The following is a 22,945-nucleotide window of genomic DNA, read 5'->3' as shown; positions in this document are numbered from 1 at the left end:
TCTGAGGCAAGATAGCTTTCTATTTCCTTCTTTAGGGGTAGTTATATCTGAGGCTGTGACGAGGTGTCTAGGGAGTGTCAGGAACATCCCACGGCTATTTCTAGTTGTGTTGTTAGGATTAGGGACTGCGGTCAGTAGAGATACCACCTTCTCAGAGCTCGTTCCATGTTGCGTTTTAGCCACCAGGTCATTTCAGTGTGGCCTCTTAACCACCAGGTCATAACAGTCTCCGTTCCAGACGAGCCCATAAGGTACCTTTACTTTCAAAGCGTCGTGTCAAGGCTCATCTACAGTTTGCTCATGATCACTTGGAGGACTCTGAGACTGACTGGTTCAAGGTTCTCTGGTCTGATGAGACCAAGATCGAGATCTTTAGTGCCAACCACACACGTGACGTTTGGAGACTGGATGGCACTGCATACGACCCCAAGAATACCATCCCTACAGTCAAGCATGGTGGTGGCAGCATCATGCTGTGGGGCTGTTTCTCAGCCAAGGGGCCTGGCCATCTGGTCCGCATCCATGGGAAGATGGATAGCACGGCCTACCTGGAGATTTTGGCCAAGAACCTCCGCTCCTCCATCAAGGATCTTAAGATGGGTCGTCATTTCATCTTCCAACAAGACAACGACCCAAAGCACACAGCCAAGAAAATCAAGGCCTGGTTCAAGAGGCAAAAAATCAAGGTGTTGCAGTGGCCTAGTCAGTCTCCTGACCTTAACCCAATTGAAAACTTGTGGAAGGAGCTCAAGATTAAAGTCGACATGAGACACCCAAAGAACCTAGATAACTTGGAGAAGATCTGCATGGAGGAGTGGGCCAAGATAACTCCAGAGACCTGTGCCGGCCTGATCAGGTCTTATAAAAGACGATTATTAGCTGTAATTGCAAACAAAGGTTATTCCACAAAATATTAAACCTAGGGGTTGAATAATAATTGACCCACACTTTTAAGTTTAAAATTTATAAAAATTTAACTGAGCAACAAAACTTTTTGGTTTGTAAGATTTAGGCATCTGTTAATAAATCCTGCTCTTGTTTGAAGTTTGAAGGCTCTAACTTATTTGCATCTTATTAAACCTGCTAAATCTGCAGGGGGTTGAATACTACTTGCAGGCACTGTAACATGGGAGGAAACCTATGTCATAGGCACTTTAGATATCACCTCCCTATACACCGTTATTGAACATGGAAAAGGGAGCGCATCAGCAAGACATTTCATGTTGAATGGCCAAAATCCCGAAGATCAGACCTCTTTCATTTTAGAATGTGTAGATTTTATATTGAAACATAACTATTTTAAATTCGGGGCGCACTACTACTCCCAGAGATGGGGTACTGCCATGGGTACCAGGTTCGCCCCCAGTTATGCCAATTTGTATGTGGGTAAGTGGGAAGAGGAAACCATTTTCCACAACGGCACCTTGCGGGCGGGCCTGGTCCTATGGCAGATTCATAGATGATATTATATTTATTTGGTCTGGAGGCCCCATTTTATTGAACAATTTTATTCAAGATTTAAATAAAAACGAATATTTTTTAAAATTTACGGCTACGACCAGCAATAAAAAAATTAATTTTTTAGATTTAACATTTTTTATAGTAAATAATACCATTCAGACCCAAGTATACCACAAACCCACTGACTCCAATAATTACATCGCTCTAGACAGCTGCCACCTTCCAAGTTGGCTATTGAATGTCCCCAGGAGCCAATTGATAAGAGTACATAGGAATTGCTCAAGGAAGCAAGACTATGATTTGGAGTCCGATATGCTAGTAGAAAGATTTGTGGCTAAAGGATATAATAAACAAACTTTATTGGAAACTAAAGAACAAGTTGGGAAGTGCCCACGTGTGGAATTGTTGATCCAGAGGGACAAAACCAAAAACACTTACGAAGAATGGGGAATTGGTGAGATTCCAATTATCACACAATATAACTCTAACAGCAAACTTTTACACAAAATTGTGAGTAGACATTGGAACATTTTAAGGGAAGACAAAGTGATTGGAGACCTCCTGTCCGCATGTCCCAGATTTATCTACAAAAAAGCGAATAACCTGGGAAATATAATAGCCCCCACGAGCGGCACATTGAAGAAAACGTCTAATCCTGTACCGTTAAAGTGTCCCAATGGCTTCTTTCATTGTAAAAAATGTGCACCATGCAAGAAACTGAATACAAAGAAACAAACATCAATCTCCAATAAATCAGTTGTTATGGACATTAAGGATTTTATTACATGCTCTACCAAGGAAATTATATACGGAATAACTTGCCCCTGCGGAAAACTATATATAGGCCGCACTATAAGAGCTATGCATGTCAGAATTGGGGAACACTTAAGGAATATTACCAATAAGTTCACCGGACATCCCTTATCTATGCACTTTATAACACATCATGGGAGCTCAGTGAAGGACATTAAGGTTACGGGACTGAAAATAGTTAAAAGAGATGGACGTGGTGGCAATTTCATTCATCAGATGTCCAGGGTAGAAACGAAATGCATTTTTGAGATGAACACTTTAGCACCATATGGTCTCAACAGCGAAGTGGGGCTGTTTGCTTTCAACCAATAAGATAATAGCATATGATCCGGCACTCTATATAGGACGCACACATCGCACACCTTACCATCCCTGAAGAAGGAATCAGTGATTCCGAAACGTGTTGGAATTTGGTCTGGTGTGTGTTCCGTAGCCGGTCACGTGACTCATCACGTGGCAGTGACGTCACGCAAGGTCCTGCAGCTGCTCTGCACCTTGCCGGCTCTATTTTCCGGATAGAGCTTTCTGTGCCTGTGCACGGCACACTCTGTTTAGCTTTTTGCGGGGAGGTACGCCTGTCACCGGCCGGGACGGCGACCCCCAAAGCATCGGCATCTGCCGCCCAGCTTTTTTCATCATCCATCCCTATTGGCACTTGTCAGCATTTATATATTGACACCTAACGGACATCACTAAAAGGACCTTCCATGACAAGGGGAAACACGTCTGTGTATAGCATATAAGGACTGAGATACGTCACATGCAATTGCACCTAATTAATATTTGGCCTATTCAATAAGGTGTCATGTTTCTATTTATATTTTTATACTGGCATTTTAGCGCAAATATACATTTTACATCTTTTATAGTGTTTATTTTTGGATGAATAGCGTGGTTTTCATCACTATATTTGCTGCAAATTGATTCAGTTTTTAGGGCAGCGCCTCCCGGACATTGGTTTATTTTATAAAATTATATACTACCATTGTTTTAACATGTATATTCTTCTCCATATTAGAATACCTCTAAAGAAGCAGAAATCATTGAGGAAAACCCTTAGGGAAAAAGGGCGTCTCTCTGAAGTATGGACAAGTCGGGAATTTGACCTACTGCAATCGTATAATAACCCAGATACTGCCACTGAGCCCCTTTACAATTATTTAGATGTATGTATGCTATATCTTTCTTTCCATATAGTATTGAACTGAAGGGTGTTGTTATTGTTGAGAATGTGCCTTACTGTATATTGTCATTTTTAAATTTTTCACAATGATGCTAAATAAAAAAAATGTACAAATAGGAAAATCCCCACCAAGCACTTGTTAAACCAGATGAATCTTACCGATTTTTTTTTTTTTTTTAAATAATATGGATTAAATGAAGTCATATGAGGCATTTCTGTAAAATGCTCATATAACAAAACATATACAGTGTTCGGCTCCCTGGAACTTTTCAACCTTTTCCCACATATCATGCTTCAAACATAAAGATACCAAATGTAAATTTTTGGTGAAGAAACAACAACAAGTGGAACACAATTGTGAAGCTGAACAAAATTTATTGCTTAGTTTAAATTTTTGTGGAAATTCAAAAACTGAAAAGTGGGGCGTGCAATATTATTCGGCCCCTTTAACTTAATACTTTGTTGTGCCACCTTTTGCTGCGTCTACAGCTGCAAGTCGCTTGGGGTATGTCTCTATCAGTTTTGTACATCGAGAGACTGAAATTCTTGCCCATTCTTCCTAGGTAAACAGCTCGAGCTCAGTGAGGTTTGATGGACATCGTTTGTAAACAGCAGTTTTCAGCTCTTTCCACAAATTCTCAATTGGATTGAGGTCTGGACTTTGACTCGGCCATTCTAACACCTGGATACGTTTATTTGTGAACCACTCCATTGTAGATTTTGCTTTATGTTTGGGATCATTGTCTTGTTGGAAGACAAATCTCCGTCCCAGTCTCAGGTCTTTTGCAGACTCCAACAGGTTTTCTTCAAGAATGGTCCTGTATTTGGCTCCATCCATCTTCCCATCAATTTTAACCATCTTCCCTGTCCCTGCTGAAGAAAAGCAGGCCCAAACTATGATGCTGCCACCACCATTTTTGACAGTGGGGATGGTGTGTTCAGGGTGATGAGCTGTGTTGCCTTTACGCCAAACATAACATTTGGCATTGTTGCCAAAAAGTTTGATTTTGGTTTCATCTTACCAGAGCACCTTCTTCCACATGTTTGGTGTGTCTCCCAGGTGGCTTGTTGCAAACTTTAAACAACATATTTTATGGATAGCTTTGAGAAATGGCTTTCTTCTTGCCACTCTTCCATAAAGGCTAGATTTGTGCAGTGTATGACTTATTGTTGTCCTATGGACAGACTGTCCCACCTAAGCTGTAGATCTCTGCAGTTCATCCAGAGTAATCATGGGCCTCTTGGCTGCATCTCTGATCAGTCTTCTCCTTGTTTGAGATGAAAGTTTAGAGGGATGTCCGGGTCTTGGTAGATTTGCAGTGGTATGATACTCCTTCCATTTCTATGTGATCGCTTGTACAGTGCTCCTTGGGATGTTTAAAATTTTGGAAATCATTTTGTATCCAAATTCAGCTTTAACCTTCTCCACAACAGTATCACGGACCTGCCTGTTGTGTTACTTGGTCTTCATGATGCTCTCTGTGCTTCAAACAGAACCCTGAGACTATCACAGAGCAGGTGCATTTATACGGAGACTTGATTACACACAGGTGGATTATATGTATCATCATTAGGAATTTAGGACAATAATGGATCATTCAGAGATCCACAATGAACTTCTGGAGTGAGTTTGCTGCACTGAAAGTAAAGGGGACAAATAATATTGCACACCCCACTTTTCAGTTTTTGAATTTCCACAAAAATTTAAACTAAGCAATAAATTTCGTTCAACTTCACAATTGTGTTCCACTTGTTGATTCTTCACCTAAAATTTACATTTGGTATCTTTATGTTTGAAGCATGATATGTGGGAAAAGATTGAAAAGTTCCAGGGAGCCGAATACTTTCGCAAGGCACTGTATAGTTCTAGCTATGTTAAAACTTTTATTTCTTTATTATTTTCCAGGTGGAATATTTTGGACAGATTTCTATTGGATCACCTCCTCAGGTGTTCACTGTGATCTTTGATACAGGCTCCTCTAACTTGTGGGTTCCATCTGTATACTGCACAAGCAAAGCATGCCGTAAGAATACATATCGCCCTAATGTAATATATGACTGACAACACATGTGCCTAAATACAATACTGTAGTAGTGCTTCTAAGGGAAAAAGCATAGATCATATAAAGCAATGGTAAACAATAGAAACCCAGAGGCATATTGAGATGTAATATTAATGCATCCACCCGACATTGACTCATAATACATGAGGTCTAAAGGCTACCTGAGGATTTGCATCCCTTACCTGATCACAAAGGTGCCCATGGACACTAAAAAAGAGCCAGATGAATCTGTTAAATTCAACTAGACTGGATATCTATCATTTGCTCATGGTGTCCTTTCGATTCTATATTAGTGATGATTTTGATCCTTTTTTGTCATAGGGGTTAAAAATAACATGTTACTTGTGAAAATAATTGAGTTAAATACCTTGTAAAAATCCATGAGCTCTTCTGATTCTGCCTCTCTTTTCCGTTTTGCACGGTGTCACTCTATTGTAGAGATATTCACATTTGTTGCTTTCGGGGTGCAATATGTGAAATCTCTGCTTGCAGGCCAACTGGGCATTTCTTCAGAGTCTTCTTTAGGGGCGTGTGCTTTCTCCTCGTCCTCCATGATGCTGCCAATCACAGCTCAGCAGTTATTTTAGCAGTCTATCAGCCTCATATGCTGCTGAGCTGTGATTGGCAGGATCTGGGAGGGAAGTGTGAAAGTGCATGCTCTGAAGAAACACCCAGTTGGCCTATAGGCAGAAATTTCACTTTCTGCTCTCCTAAACCAATGAATGTGAATATATCTGCAATGCAGCGGCACAGCACAAAAATGGAAAAGAACGTCAGAATCAGAGGAGCTTAGGGATTTTACAAGGTATTTAACACAATTTTTTTGAGCAAGTGACATCTGCTCTTTAAACATCACCTCCCCAACCCAGAGCACATGCCAGCTCAGCCTAAACAACTCGTTTAATTATTGCACTGGTTGCAAAAGCAATAACTCTAAAAAAAAGCAATAATTCTAAAAAATATAATTTTTCCACAGTTGAACACTCCAGGTTCAAGCCGAGTCAGTCTTCCACCTATAAGACAGATGGTCAACCTTTCTTTATCCAGTATGGAACTGGCAATTTGACAGGAGTATTAGGAGTTGATCAAGTTACTGTAAGTACCTCAAAAGTATACATTTCTGGGATCCTGGACACTTTTATGCCTCTTCTTAGTATTTAAAAGTATTGGTTACGAAAAGTAAAATAATCTGCGCCAACCTTGTCTATGGCTGACTAGCCCCATCAATTGAAGTGCAACGGACTGCAATAGCAGTAACAGCTCATGGATGAGGTTGGCACTGTTTCTAGTTAAGAAGATCCTTTTAACTTCCTAAATATCCTCCTAAAACAGAAATATTATCACAAAGTTATGTACTGTCCCCTCTAAACCACATCAATGAGGAGATTCAATGTTGTTATTTCTATGCCATCCATTCTTTATTGTGTATGTTTGATTTATCATCATGCTGCATTTGTATACAATGGTCTTCATTTATGAAGACTATCCAACAGAAAGAGTAGCTTGGTTGCCAGGTCACCAGATTTTTACTCTCCCATCTGAGAGCAGCATGATGTAGGGACAGAGACCATGATTCCAGCAATATATCACTTATTGGGTGCCTTGCTGGACTTTTGATAAAATCACTATTTTCTCCACTGCAGATCTAGTGTGGCACCCAAGGAGTTCGGGTACCACAGTAGTGCTGCCTTCCTCTCAGGGAGGGTAGTGCTATGCCTGGAAACAAGAGGGATCTCTTTGGCAGGTAAACCACACACACAACACCTTCTGAATCCAGGCCAGGAGGAGGATTCTAAACCCTGTTTTAGGACAGCTTCCCTGGATAAAGATCCTGGTTTGGAGGAGGAGTCAGAAAGTTGGTCCAGAGAGACCAGTGAGTGCAGTTGAATCTGGAGAGGTGACAGGAAAGGAGCACAGAGGAGAGAGTAGAACTCAAGGAGGCTGTGAGTGGGCCTCTGAGGAGCCAAAGCGCAGAAACTGGGTACCGGGAGCCTGAGGCTAGAGTGGAACTGTAGGACACTTAGCAGAACCGGAGGGCACAGAACTATACGTATACTGCCCAAATTAAGCCTGTGGTACAGCAGCACCCTGGAGCCTGGAATCACCGTGCAGAGACCCCAGAAGGAACGGCTCAAGCTGCCTACCATACAGGTACCTGTCCCAGGACACGGGAAGGAACCAGAACCTTGTAAGGACGTTACAGACAGCAAGGGACTATAGCAAGTGCACAGTGGAAGGCTCCCAACCTGACTTACCAAGGGGATTTCACTTGTTTCCGGGCTGCCTGGACTCCTTATGTACCTGTTGCCGGCACCCTGGACTGAGGCCTGTGACAACTTAAGTAAACCAAGTAAAGACTGCAACGCTGTGTCCTTTACTCATTTACCTGTAGAAAAGCCGCGGAGACACCATCACAAGTTTCTCGACGCAAGCAATAAATAGCCAGGTCTTTCACCGGGAAGGAACAACCACGGGAAGGGCAGCATCTAAAAGGAAAACCACCTATGCCAAAACATAGTATCCATCCACAGACAGCTGTTTCGGGGTATTTGCCCCTCATCAGTGTGGAGTAGGAAACTGGCTATTAGGAGCAGTGCCTGGTACAAGGACTATAAACATAAGGATGAATGACCTCGGGGAGATCAAAGCATCCAACACAGCGGAGACACCATCACGTGTTTCTCAATGCAGTGATCCAGAACACTGCCCCCATCCCTTATGGGAAATATGCAAATGCATGTAGAAAAGCCGCGGAGACACCATCACGTGTTTCTCGACGCAAGCAATAAATAGCCAGGTCTTTCACCGGGAAGGAACAACCACGGGAAGGGCAGCATCCAAAAGGAAAACCACCTATGCCAAAACATGGTATCCATCCACAGACAGCTGTTTCGGGGTATTTGCCCCTCATCAGTGTGGAGTAGGAAACTGGCTATTAGGAGCAGTGCCTGGTACAAGGACTATAAACATAAGGATGAATGACCTCGGGGAGATCAAAACATCCAACACCGCGGAGACACCATCACGTGTTTCTCAACGCATCGATCCAGAACACTGCCCCCATCCCTTATGGTAGTTTTGATAAAATCATAATTAAGAAAGCTGCATAGCAAGGCGATTCAGAAATCATCATATTCATGAGCACTGTGTGTGTAGGGGGAGCCTGCAACTCATGGACATGGAGGACTCTACTGCACATCATTAAGACGAATCCTGGCTCAGCTCCTTCTTCACCTTTTCAACAGCGCTAAGTAACTAATAAACTGCAGTTATTATGATCTCAGGTTATTACATCATAGGCTTGATTCATCATTTGTGTTGATGTTTTTTGCGCCATATTAATAAAAATGGAGCATGTGATTCATGAATTTTTCTCAGAGGCACAAATGCTTTTTTTCGGTCTTTGACCATTTTTGCCTATTTTTTACAAAAAGCTACACGTTTTGCAAAATGTCGCAAAAAATACTGGAGTACATAAAATCACAGAGACCACCAGGATAAATAATGTAAGGGTATAATTGTTTACACAACCACAAAAGAGGAAAAACCCTAAAACAATTTTTTAATAGATATACATTAAAAATTATTGATAATCATAACGAACAAAAACAAATATAAATTACCAACACCCGAGCTGGGTAAAGTTGGGGACAGCAGGGCCAAAAATACCAGATGAGGGTGAAAAAAATTCCTAAAATTGCCCTAAAGGGGTCCTAATAGACTAACCCTTCCTGCCAGTGGAGGTCGGCACCCTAATATTCGATGTGGAGCCCCAACTCCTCGTCGACTGTCCCTCCTGGCCCTAAGTGTCCCTACCAACTACCCACGTCCAAACCCAAACACATTCACACAAAACTCTATTATAGCTAGACTGACCTACAGTAGATGTACATAATCATATATAGGCATATATAAGGTGTAATACATAATGAACCTATCTTAATACAAGGCTATTTTTGAACATATATTGATTTGAGCTACAATAGCCAGTTTCCTACTCCACACTGATGAGGGGCAAATACCCCGAAACAGCTGTCTGTGGATGGATACCATGTTTTGGCATAGGTGGTTTTCCTTTTGGATGCTGCCCTTCCCGTGGTTGTTCCTTCCCGGTGAAAGACCTGGCTATTAATTGCTTGCATCGAGAAACACGTGATGGTGTCTCCGCGGCTTTTCTACATGCATTTGCATATTTCCCATAAGGGATGGGGGCAGTGTTCTGGATCACTGCATTGGGAAACACGTGATGGTGTCTCCGCAGTGTTGGATGTTTTGATCTCCCCGAGGTCATTCATCCTTATATTTATAATACTTTACTCATTTAACGGCATACACTATCATTGCCATACACCATAGGAGCCCTGTGGACCCCGCTTCACCTGTAGGAAGCGTCACCATCATTGCTGCAACAACAACCCCCAGAAGACCTCTTTATAGCAGCGTCGGTTCCCCTATTGACTGAGCTCCACAGGTGGCGTCACAACAGACTTTATCACAATTCCCCTTAAAAGACCTTTCCCCTTTTACAGTGAGTCCCAGGGCCAAGGACCGGGTCGCAGCCACCGCGACATCTCCTTTAAGCGACCGGACTCGGTGCCGAGTATCCCCATTGCCCTGTGGGCGACTCACTAGCAGGTATCTGAATGCTAAGATCTATATAACCCAGTCCATACCACTGATTAAAAGCTTTCTGTGTACACTGTGCATAGGCAGAAACCTGTCAATTGGTGCTGGGGATTGGGCTATGCAGAGCTCATGAATATGGAAGACTACCTGGCAACAGGTTTATTAGTCCTCTATTGATAATCTCCTGTAGATAAAATACTGATTTTAACAAAATTACAGCAATCAGTCATGTAATTGATGCATCGCTGGAATCAGGGTATCTGTCTCTACATTATGCTGCTCTCTGATTAGGTGACAAAAACTTGGTGACCAATTCACTTTAAAATTTTTAGCTGATTTATGTTTGCTTGCTACAGTGGGGAAAAAAGTATTCCGTCAGCCACCAATTTTGCAAGTTCTCCCACTTAAAAAGATGAAAGAGGCCTGTAATTAACATCATAGGTAGACCACAACTATGAGAGTTAAAATTGAGAAAACAAATCCAGAAAATCACCTTGTCTGATTTTGCAAGATTTATTTTGCAAATTATGGTGGAAAATAAGTATTTGGTCACCTAAAAACATGCAAGATTTCTGGCTCTCACAGAACTGTAACTTCTTCTTTAAGAAGCTCCTCTGTCCTCCACTCATTACCTGTAGTAATGGCACCTGTTTGAACTTGTCATCAGCAGAAAAGACCCCTATCCACAACCTCAAACACTCACACTCCAAACTCCACTATGGTGAAGACCAAAGAGCTGTTGAAGGACACCAGAAACAAAATCGCAGTCCTGCACCAGGCTGGGAAGACTGAATCTGCAATAGGCAAGCAGCTTAGTGTGATGAAATCAACTGTGAGAGCAATAATAAGAAAATGGAAGATATACAAGACCACTGATAATCTCCCTTGATCTGGGGTGCCACGCAAGATCTCACCCCGTGGGGTCAAAATGATCACAAGAACAGTGAGCACAAATCCCTGAACCACACAGGGGAACCTAGTGAATGACCTGCATAGAGCTGGGACCTCCGTAACAAAGGCTACTATCAGTAACACACTACGCCGCCAGGGATTCAGATCCTACAGTGCCAGACGTGTCCCCCTGCTTAAGACAGTACATGTCCCATCTGAGGTTTGCTAGCGCACATTTGGACTATCCAGAAGAGTATTGGGAGAATGTCATATGGTCTGATGAAACCAAAGTAGGACTTTTTGGTAGAAACAAAACTCGTTGTGTTTGGAGGAGACAGAATGCTGAGTTGCATCCAAAGAACACCATACTTACTGTGAAGCATAGTGGTGGCAACATCATGCTTTGGTGTGGTTTCTCAGCAAAGGGACCAGGATGACGTATCTGTGTACATGAAAGAATGAATTGGGCCATGTATCGTGAGATTTTGAGTGCAAACATCTTTCCATCAGCATGGGCATTGAAGATGAAATGTGGATGGGTCTTTCAGCATGATAATGATGCCAAGCACACCACCAGGGCAGCGAAGGAGTAGCTTTGTAAGATGCATATGAAGGTCCTGGAGTGGCCTAGCCAGTCTCCAGATCTCAGCCCCATAGAAAACCTTTGGAGGGAGTTGAAAGTCTGTGTTGCCCAGCGACAGGCCACAAACATCACTGCTCTTGAGGAGATCTGCATGGAGGATTGGGCCAACAAACCACCAACAGTGTGTGTCAACTGTGTGAAGACTTACAGAAAACGTTTGACCTCTGTCATTGCCAACAAAGGATATATAACAAAATGTGGAGATGAACTTTTGTTAATGACCAAATACTTATTTTCCACCATAATTTGCAAAATAAATCTTGCCAAATCAGACAAGGTGATTTTCTGGATTTGTTTTCTCCATTTTGACTCGCATAGTTGTGGTCTACCTATGATGTCAATTACAGGCCTCTCTGATCTTTGTAAGTGGGAGAACTTGCACAATTGGTGGCTGACTAAATACTTTTTTCCCCAATGTATGGGAAACATGGCCAGTATTTCTGATACAGTTTTGATAAATTATGCCTAATATGTCTACATGAAATTCCGAAAACAACAATTTGTTTGCTTCCTTTCACATGTTTCGCTACACTCCTATGATATAGCTATTTTCTCTATGTACAGACATTTCATATCATATATCTGTTGCTTCCATTCATAATCTATATCTTTTATCTTTCAGGTTCAAGGGATAACTGTGCAGAGTCAGATGTTTGCAGAAAGTGTGTCTGAGCCTGGAAGCACTTTCCAAGATGCAAATTTTGATGGAATTTTGGGTCTGGCGTACCCTTCCCTTGCTGTGGATGATTGCACCCCGGTGTTTGACAATATGATTGTACAGAATCTAGTTGCGCAGCCAGTGTTCGGTGTCTACATGAGCAGGTAACAGTGGCAGCTCTAGGAAGAGGCCATCCTGGCAGAACGGTCCTATTCACATCACGCTTCTTGTTTATATTTATTGTGTAAACCGGCAAAGCTCACGATTTATGCGCTAAACATGGTTATTTGGTTTTATAGTCAGGCAGGAGCCAAACCAGTGTTCTTTTAGCCTCCATCTGGCTTGTATACATCATTATACCACAGAAAAGCAAACAGTCATAGTAGACAATTCAGAGGAGTTCTTAGGTATATAGGTCCACACTTTATAGGGGCCTCCACAGTATTCCATATGAGTCTCCCTCCCACCACTGTTTCAGGGTCTCCCATTGTTTATGATGCCCCCACAAGTTTTAATTGCATAAAAAAATCATATACTGGATCCTGAGGACTCCACAGGCAAGACTTAGGTGGACAATGTCATAGTGCTGATGCATGCATAGGACGTCAGAGTCCCAGCGCTGTGCGATGACATCATTGTGGCAGGACTTTGATGTTGAGTGCGTGCGTCAACGCCTCGGCCGTTCTGTAGACCGCAGGTTTAACCCCTTAATCCTATATGACATATTATCCCTTCGAGGTGACCTGGGACTTAATTCCCAGTAACGGGATAGTACGTCATATGCGATCGGCCACGCTCACGGGGGGAGCGCGGCTGATCGCTTCCGGGTGTTAGCTGACTATCGCAGCTGACATCCGGCACTATGTGCCAAGAGCGGTCACGGACATTTCTTTATCTAAAAAAAACAAACAATAAAAGTACACATATTTAGTATCACCGTATCGACCCGACCTATAAAACTGTCCCACTAGTTAACCCCTTCAGTGATCACCATAAAAAAAAAGAGGCAAAAAACAACGATTTATTATCATACCGCCGAACAAAAAGTGGAATAACACGCGATCAAAAAGACGGATATAAATAACCATGGTACCGCTGAAAACGTCATCTTGTCCCGCAAAAAACGACCCCCCATATAGCATCATCAGCGAAGAAATAAAAAAGTTATAGTCCTCAGAATAAAGCGATGCAAAAATAATTATCTTTTCTATAAAATAGTTTTTATCGTATAAAAGCGCCAAAACATAAAAAAAGATATAAAAGAGGTGTCGCTGTAATCGCACTATCCCGAAGAATAAAACTGCTTTATCAATTTTACCAAACATGGAACGGTATAAACGCCTCCCCCCAAAAAATTCATGAATAGCTGGTTTTTGGTCATTCTGCCTCACAAAAATCGGAATAAAAAGCGATTAAAAAAGTCACATCTCCGAAAATGTTATCAATAAAAACGTCAACTTGTCCCGCAAAAAACAAGAGCCCACATGACTCTGTGGAACAAAATATGGAAAAATTATAGCTCTCAAAATGTGGAGACACAAAAACTATTTTTTGCAATAAAAGCGTCTATTAGCGTGTGACGGCTGCCAATCATAAAAATCCGCTAAAACCCCCGCTATAAATAGTAAATCAAACCCCCCTTCATCACCCCCTTAGTTAAGCAAAAATAATAAAATAATTTTTGTTAAAATTTATTTCCATTTTCCCATTAGGGTTAGGGTTAGGGTTAGGGTTGGGGCTAGGGTTGGGGTTGGGGCTAGGGTTAGTGTTGGGGCTAGGGTTAGTGTTGGGGCTAGGGTTAGAGTTGGGGCTAGGCTTAGGGTTGGGGCTAGGGTTAGGGTTGGGGCTAGGGTTAGGGCTAAGGTTAGAGTTGGGGCTAGGGTTAGGGTTGGGGTTTGGGTTAGGGTTGGGTTTAGGGCTACAGTTAGGGTTGGGGATAAAGTAAGGGTTAGAGTTGGGGCTACAGTTAGGGTTGGGGCTAAAGTTATGGTTAGGTTTGGGGTTAGGGTTTGGATTACATTTACTGTTGGGATTAGGGTTAGGGGTGTGTCAGGGCTAGGGGTGTGGTTAGGGTTATGGTTGGGATTAGGGTTAGAGGTGTGTTGGAGTTAGGGGTGTGGTTAGGGTTGGGATTAGGGTTAGGCATCTGTTGGGGTTAGTGTTATGACCTGGTGGTTAGGAGCACCCGGAATGACCTGATAGTTAAAACTCACACAGGACAAGCTCTGGGATGTGGGAGCTCTGCTGACCGCAATCCCTAATCCTACCACACACACTAGAAATAGCCGTGGAGCGCTCCTGACTCTACCAAGGCGCCTCGTCACAGCCTAAGAGCTAGCTAGCCCTAGAGATAGAAAATAAAGCCTATCTTGCCTCAGAGAAATTCCCCAAAGGTAAAGGAAGCCCCCCACATATATTGACTGTGAGTAAAGATGAAAGTCACAAACGCAGAGATGAAACAGGTTTCAGCAAAGGGAGGCCAGACTTACTAAATAGACAGAGGATAGGAAAGGCAGCTTTGCGATCAGCACAAAAAACTACAAAAGACTAACGGTGCGGAGATGCCACTCTGCATCCCAGAGCTTCCAGCTAGCAAGACAAAATCATGATATCCAGCTGGACAAGAAAACAATGAACAAATTAGATACTATTAGGAACTTAGCTTCTGCTGGAGTAGACAGGTCACCAGAAAGATCCAAGAGCGAACTGAAGCAATGCAGAAACAAAGACAGCTGGCATGGAGTAATGATCTAAGTGGAGTTAAATAGAGCAGCCAACCAAAGGCTAAACCACGTCACCTGTGTAAGGAACCTCAGAAGCAGCAGCTCCACTCACAGCCACCAGAGGGAGCCCATGGACAGAACTCACCGAAGTACCATTCACGACCACAGGAGGGAGTTCGACAACAGAATTCACAACAGGTTAGGGGTGTGTTGGGGTTAGGGGTGTGGTTGGGGTTTAGCTTAGGGGCATGTTTGGGTTAGGCGTGTGGTTAGGTTTATGGGTAGAGTTGGGATTAGGGTTAGGGGTGTGTTTGGGTTAGGGTTTCAGTTAGAATTGGGGGCTTCTACTGTTTAGGCACATCAAGGGCTCTCGAAATGCAACATGGCGTCCGATCTCAATTCCAGCCAATTCTGCGTTGAAAAAGTAAAACAGTGCTCCTTCCCTTCCGAGCTCTGCCATGCGTCCAAACAGTGGTTCCCCCCACATATGGGGTATCAGCGTACTCAGGACAAATTGGAAAAAACTTTTGGGGTCCAATTTCTCCTGTTACCCTTAGGAAAATAAAAATTTGGGGGGCTAAAAAACATTTTTGTGAAAAAAAAGATTTTTTATTTTCATGGCTCTGCGTTATAAACTGTTGTGAAACACTTGGGGGTTCAAAGTTCTCACAACACATCTAGATAAGTTCCTTGGGGGGACTAGTTTCCAATATGGGGTCACTTGTTAGGGGTTTCTACTGTTTAGGTACATTAGGGGCTCTGCAAACGCAATGTGACACCTGCAGACCATTCCATCTAAGTCTGCATTCCAAATGGCGCTCCTTCCCTTCCGAGCTCTGCCATGCGCCCAAACGGTGGTTCCCCCCCCACATATGGGGTATCAGCATACTCAGAACAAATTGTTCAACAACTTTTGTGCTCCAATTTCTCCTGTTACTCTTGGGAAAATATAAAACTGGGGGCTAAAAAATAATTTTTGGGAAAAAAATATATAATTTTTATTTTCACGGCTCTGCATTATAAACTGTTGTGAAACACTTGGGGGTTCAAAGTTCTCACAACACATCTAGATAAGTTCCTTGGGGGGACTAGTTTCCAATATGGGGTCACTTGTTAGGGGTTTCTACTGTTTAGGTACATTAGGGGCTCTGCAAACGCAATGTGACACCTGCAGACCATTCCATCTAAGTCTGCATTCCAAATGGCGCTCCTTCCCTTCCGAGCTCTGCCATGCGCCCAAACGGTGGTTCTCCCCCCACATATGGGGTATCAGCATACTCAGAACAAATTGTTCAACAACTTTTGTGGTCCAATTTCTCCCGTTACCCTTGGGAAAATATAAAACTGGGGGCTAAAAAATAATTTTTGGGAAAAAAATATATAATTTTTATTTTCACGGCTCTGCGTTTTAAACTGTAGTGAAACACTTGGGGGGGGGGGGCAAAGCTGTCACAACACATCTAGATAAGTTCCTTAGGGGGTCTACTTTCCAAAATGGTGTCACTTGTGGGGGGTTTCAATGTTTAGGCACATCAGGGGCTCTCCAAACGCAACATGGCGTCCCATCTCAATTCCAGTGAATTTTGCATTGAAAAGTCAAACGGCGCTCCTTTCCTTCCGAGCTCTGCAATGCCCCCAAACAGTGGTTTACCCCCACATATGGGGTATCGGCGTACTGAGGACAAATTGCACTACAACTTTGGTGGTCCAATTTCTCCTGTTACCCTTGGGAAAATATAAAACTGGGGGCTAAAAAATAATTTTTGGGAAAAAAATATATAATTTTTATTTTCACGGCTCTGCGTTTTAAACTGTAGTGAAACACTTGGGGGTGCAAAGCTGTCACAACACATCTAGATAAGTTCCTTAGGGGGTCTACTTTCCAAAATGGTGTCACTTGTGGGGGGTTTCAATGTTTAGGCACATCAGGGGCTCTCCAAACGCAACATGGCGTCCCATCTCAATTCCAGTGAATTTTGCATTGAAAAGTCAAACGGCGCTCCTTTCCTTCCGAGCTCTGCAATGCCCCCAAACAGTGGTTTACCCCCACATATGGGGTATCGGCGTACTGAGGACAAATTGCACAACAACTTTTGGGGTACAATTTCTCCTGTTACCCTTGGTAACATAAAACAAATTGGAGCTGAAGTAAATTTTTTGTGAAAAAAAGTTAAATGTTCGTTTTTTTTAACATTCCAAAAATTCCTCTGAAACACCTGAAGGGTTAATAATCTTCTTGAATGTGGTTTTGAGCACCTTGAGGGGTGCAGTTTTTAGAATGGTGTCACACTTGGTTGTTTTCTATCATATAGACCCCTCAAAATGACTTCAAATGTGATGTGGTCCCTAAAAAAAAATGGTGTTGTAAAAATGAGAAATTGCTGGTCAACTTTTAACCCAAAATAAGTATACACCTCCAATAGGATGCAGCTGGATACCAATTCAGTTGGATCATTTGCCATTCACTGCCACTGCGAAACAAAAAAAACGCCTCTTACCTCTACATACTATTTTTGATAGGATAGAAAACAAAGAATGAACTTTTCTATTTTGGCAAAAACAGTATGCAGATGTAAAAAAAATATGCCTCGACTGTATGACAAAAACATAGTATGTGAACTAAGCCAAATTATTTTTCGATTCTTCGCACTTTCATGGGATTTCTATTTGCCATTATGTAATCTTTTCTGTTACTAATATCTATAAATTCTCAGGGACTCCAACTCCCCAGAAGGTGGAGAGCTGGTTCTCGGTGGCTATGACACATCACGTTTCTCAGGACAACTGAACTGGGTGCCAGTTACTGTACAGGGATACTGGCAAATCCAAGTTGATAGGTAAGTCTTTGAAGCTCGTGGTCTTCCAAGTCATAAGGACTATAATGCCATGTTCTCACATAGTGCAAATGCTGTGCTTTATTCCACTGCGTTTTATTTATTTTTTTATTTTTGCAGAAAATCTGTTGTGTCAATAGACGAAAAGATGGGGGCACCACGGTGCGTGGGACTCAAACCAGGCCTGGAAATTACCAAACATATACTGAGAAAGAACAGATAGGCCTTACAAATGGGAGTCACCACCAAACAAATATGAAAACACAGCTTTATTGGTAACAAGAATATAACAAAAGGCAAAACACACTAAAAACATTAAAAACAAGGGGGTATACAATAGCCCCATATGTACTCAAGCCCAAAATAAGGCAAAAAAGCCCACACAGACCTGAACCGGGTAGGAAGCACGTATCTAAGGGATAAATAAGCCTAATAGATAAATGACTAAATAAGGGAAAGCAATCTCAGCAGACCCCAAGTATATACACCGTAAGTATACGTAATAAAAACCTGGGAATAGAATAACATGGCCAGCTACACACCATATAGAAAATGTAGCCCAATAGCCACTGATAGAGATGGTGCTCAAGCAAGCAAAGAGCCGGTCATAAAGATATATGAATGCTGGGACCGCAAATAAGCACAAGTATGTAGTCAATTACCCTCCTATAGTCAGACCGTGCGCCCATAATAGGATGAAAGCATAGAGTGCCAAGATGACAACACTCTAGACGCGCCAGTCATAGGCAGGGCAAATAGGTAATGCATACCCAGTGCAGAGTAAGTGTGGGCTGCAGGCACCCAACGCGTGTCGCCACGCTCTGGTGGCTTCGTCAGGGGTAACGCCCACACAGTAAGCCCTGTGTTTAAATATAGTAAAATAGAGAGCTTACCAAGCCTCAGCTGTGTAGCGGCAAAGCGCGCCGCATGGAGGAGTGCAAATGGCGATCGCACCCGCCGGGCCCGGTGTGTAGTCAGTGCGCATGCGCCGGCGTCCCAGAGCGGAAGTGAGCAAACCGCTCTCGGTCGTCAAGGCGACATGTACACAGTGGCAAATACGCGTGTGCGGAGACAGTCACAGGTAGAGATAGGCAGACTGCAGAGTCAGAGGAAGCGGATACAATGAGCAATGAGGAGGCAGGATGCGCCGTAACAAACAAAAGGCCCTCTATGAGTACCAACGAGTAGGTGACTGAACACTAATATGAGCCTAAATGGAACAGGCAGATGGGAACTAAAATGGACACTAAACTGAAGCAAACCCAAACAATAAAACCCACGCAATATAAGAAAACAGACATAAATAATGAAAAATAATACATGAAAACCAAATCCAATGAAAAAACAAAATACATATACAAATAAATGAATAAAATTAAAGATAGATAAATACTAAATACATCAAAATCTGTTGTGTTTAACAGTTCCAGCAAAAGTGGCTGTAATTTCGTGAAAATTCATTATGTTCAATTGTGCGTTTTAAGTCACTGTTCGCTGGTGCCTTTTTACCCTATAAGCTTCTATGGGGAGCCTGAAAAAATACATGTAAAAAAGTAATTTCCTTTTTATTTGCAGGGGTCCCAGCTTTTCTACACTAAAAATCTCAATAAAGTCAAATCTGCAACAAAATGCAGAAAAAGAAACGGGTGAAAAGCACATAAGAAATCTTTTAAACACACTAATCAGAGGGTATCGCTGTTGTAGATTTTGGTGAAAAAAAATCAGTGGATAGAAGTAGCAATTTCACATGTGGGAACATGGTGTAAGGTCACAAATAATGTTTAATATCATATTCTATGTATATAATTAGTGTAATAAAGTATTATTGTAAGAAAGTAAATTGATTTCACATTTTGTTCAGCATCCTGGTAGGAGGAGAAACAACATTTTGCACCCAAGGATGTCAGGCCATTGTAGATACTGGAACCTCGATGATCACAGGGCCATCATCTGATATTCTGCTTCTGCAACAGTACATTGGAGCCACTGAAACAGATGGTGAAGTAAGAGCCTCAAATTAAAGAGAACCTTCACTGGATTTTTAATTTAAACTGAGTCCCTCCTCCAATTGCCGCTGCTTAACTGATTCTGGGACAGTATTTATTTTTCTTCTGTAACCCGTTTCAAAATTATATCCCCCGATAATAATGATGCAGACTTTCCCTTCAACCAACTGGCCGTATATTACAGAACATCAATGTTGACATATGCTCTTTTCTCCTCTGTCTAGTGGCTTAGCAACTGCGGTCACAATCGTCATTGCTGTGACCAGGCCCAGCGGGCCAGGTTTCTGCCGATACCAACAGAAACTTCAACTGGATGTGCGTCCTCGGACGGCTGGGGAATAAGCTGTTAAAAAGTGGCACTGAGGAATAAGTACCCATAACTGCCACCATTCAAAGGCGCATCGGTAGTCGTTAAGGGGTTAAACGCTCCCCAGAACTAGTTTCCTGTTTGTGCCCAGTGACTCCTTCCCCTCCCTGGCTGGCTAGGTCTTAACCCTCTCATCCCTGAACACAGGATGCTGCAGCCACAGGGAAGTCTAAACATATTAAAGAGAAGACATTGACCTCTTGTGGCTGGTGGTCAATACTGCAGATATATTTCAGTTATATAACATTATTGTAATACAAGAATGTGAATCATGACTTCAGGGGGTAAATATGGCAACCCGACCACCTCCTTACAGTTGCACTGTTGGCCCAAACTGTCTGCTCTCAGATACTGTAACAGTGTGAGATGTTAATGAATAGACTTGTAGTTTCGGACTCCAACCACAAGAGGTCACTGTTGCTTCCTGAGTAGACTCTATTGCACGGGTGGGCAATTAATTCTGCCATGGGGCCGCATGAGAAATTGGGATGGTTTTAGAGGGCCGGACTAATATAATTAACTCATTTTGAGAGAATCGGAGCACACTATGATCACACTCTGATCAAGATGTGATTTGCATAATTGACCCAATTTTCTTGGATGAGAAAACATACGTGACGGAGCCTCAGCGGAGCACTGATTGGTGGAGGAGAGCCCTTTGACACGACGCAGAGTTCTGATACCAGATCTGATGGGATGACCATAGGTGAAGGAGGTCTGCATGTCCTGCTGCCACCATTGCAGGCGCCGACATCTGCTGCGGCGGGACCTGCACGGAATGTGGTCGCATGTGACATCGGCGCCCGGGGGAGGGGAGCCTACAAATAAGTCCTCTATTACCACACAGTGATGGCACCCATACACCCCCCGCCCCATGTGTGAGCAGGAGCCTTACCGGAGCGGCTGCAACGCGGCCCGGGCTACACAGACAGGACGCGGGCTCCTTCTCTTCACCCATACGATCCGCTGCTGCTGCCACTGCCAGTACTATGGCTCCGGCTGCTGTGTCCTCCCCCGGAAGTGGAAGCTGAGCTCATCCTCACACGCAGGCAGCCTGGCAGGCACCGTGTATGCCGCGCAGTGTCAGTGTGCCGCCTCCTCACACCAGCTAGCTGTGTGGTCACATGTGCTACCTGCAGCCGTCTGCACACAGTGTCCGAGCACAGACTGCTAACCATGCTCAGATGTATAGCGTGTCATGGGAGCATGTGGTAGTGAGCTCGGAGCCTTCACTTCAGCAACCAGCGGTCCTCCTCAGAAGCGTCTGGCGGCTGGCCGAGCGGTGCCGGGGGCGGCTGTCAGAAGTGACAGCCAGCTGGTGGGCCGTTTAAAATCATCAGGCGGGCCGCATCTTGCCCAGGTCTGCTCTATTGCAAACTTCATGCTATTATACAGTTGGAGCAGGGAGCTGACTGGAGACGGAGAGGTCAAGAGAGAGGAGAGAAATCACCTGCCATTCTGGGATCCCAGAGTCCGCTGTGTACCAGAAACTGACCAGAGTACTGAAGAAACGTGTGCCTGTTTCTGTGACACCTGTTAGAGGGAAAGAATTACTTTAGGGAACGATTATGGTTGGATGTAGAGTTGGATTCCCTCCCAAGGCATCTGCTGTAATATAGAGGCCCTACTGTTAGCTACTGGGCTAAAACTACACTCCAGATGACAAGTCCAACATCCAGTCCTCGACTTCCCAACTAACGGATGATCAGCTGCCCTCTTCTGCGACTAGGTTTCAGTCAGTAATTCTGGAGCACAGGCCCCGCCACAGTGATCACGCAGACTTAGGCCAGTCTCACACGTCCAGATAATTCCGGTACCGGAAAAAATCGGTACCGGAATTATCCGTGTCCGTCTGCCCCTACGTTTCTGTGGCACATGTGCCGCCCGTGTGCCCACTGGGTACCACACGCACCGTGCTGAGTACCACACGTACCAGCATCTGGTGCTGAAGCCTCATTCATATCTTCCCTGCTGTAGAGAAGATATGAATAATTGTGTTTAAAATAAAGATCTATGTGCCATACCTGTGCGCCCCCCCCCCCCCTCTCTGTTCTCAAAATACTCACCCGGCTCGCTCCCTCGCCGGCGCTGCTTCCAGTTCTGGCCGCATCTTCTCCTGTATGCAGTCACATGGGGCCGCTCATTTACAGTAATGAATATGCGGCTCCACCCCTATGGGAGGTGGAGCTGCATATTCATGACTGTAATCGGCGGCACCATGTGACCGCTGATACAGTAGAAGATGCGGCCAGAGCAGAAAGCAGCGCCAGCGAGGGAGCGAGCCGGGTGAGTATTTTCAGAACGGGGGGGGGGCGCACAGGCTATGGCACATAGATCTTTATTTTAAACACAATTATTCATATCTTCTCTACAGCAAACGCTGCTGCAGGGAAGATATGAATCGCGGCTTCAGCACCAGTGGGGGGGACAGCGCTTAATGTAGCGCTGTCTCCTGCATGGCACACGGACTGCACACGGACAACGTCCGTGTGCGGTACGTGTTTTACACGGACCCATTGACTTTAATGGGTCCGTGTAATACGTGCGCTCCCACGAACACTGACATGTCTCCGTGTTTGGCACATGGAGACATGGTCCGCAAAAAATCAATGACATCTGCACAGATGCATTGATTTTAATGTGTCTACGTGTGTCAGTGGCTCCGGTATGTGAGGAA

General features: G+C 43.6%; 1 protein-coding gene across 1 annotated transcript in view; it reads left to right on the top strand.

Annotated features, from left to right (window-relative positions):
- Window positions 1-22,945, top strand: part of CTSE (cathepsin E) — a 76,825-nt gene that overhangs the window by 26,957 nt on the left and 26,923 nt on the right. The window contains exons 2-7 of the mRNA XM_069760101.1: window positions 3,293-3,440; window positions 5,364-5,481; window positions 6,497-6,615; window positions 12,303-12,502; window positions 17,776-17,898; window positions 19,757-19,898. Coding sequence (XP_069616202.1) covers window positions 3,293-3,440; window positions 5,364-5,481; window positions 6,497-6,615; window positions 12,303-12,502; window positions 17,776-17,898; window positions 19,757-19,898 — 850 coding nt within the window. The remainder of the gene's footprint in view (window positions 1-3,292; window positions 3,441-5,363; window positions 5,482-6,496; window positions 6,616-12,302; window positions 12,503-17,775; window positions 17,899-19,756; window positions 19,899-22,945) is intronic.

This window comes from Ranitomeya imitator, chromosome 3 (genome assembly GCF_032444005.1).
Source record: "Ranitomeya imitator isolate aRanImi1 chromosome 3, aRanImi1.pri, whole genome shotgun sequence".
Lineage (NCBI taxonomy): Eukaryota > Metazoa > Chordata > Amphibia > Anura > Dendrobatidae > Ranitomeya > Ranitomeya imitator.
The sequence above is the reverse complement of the archived record's forward strand: the minus strand, read 5'-3'. Positions and strand labels throughout refer to the sequence as shown.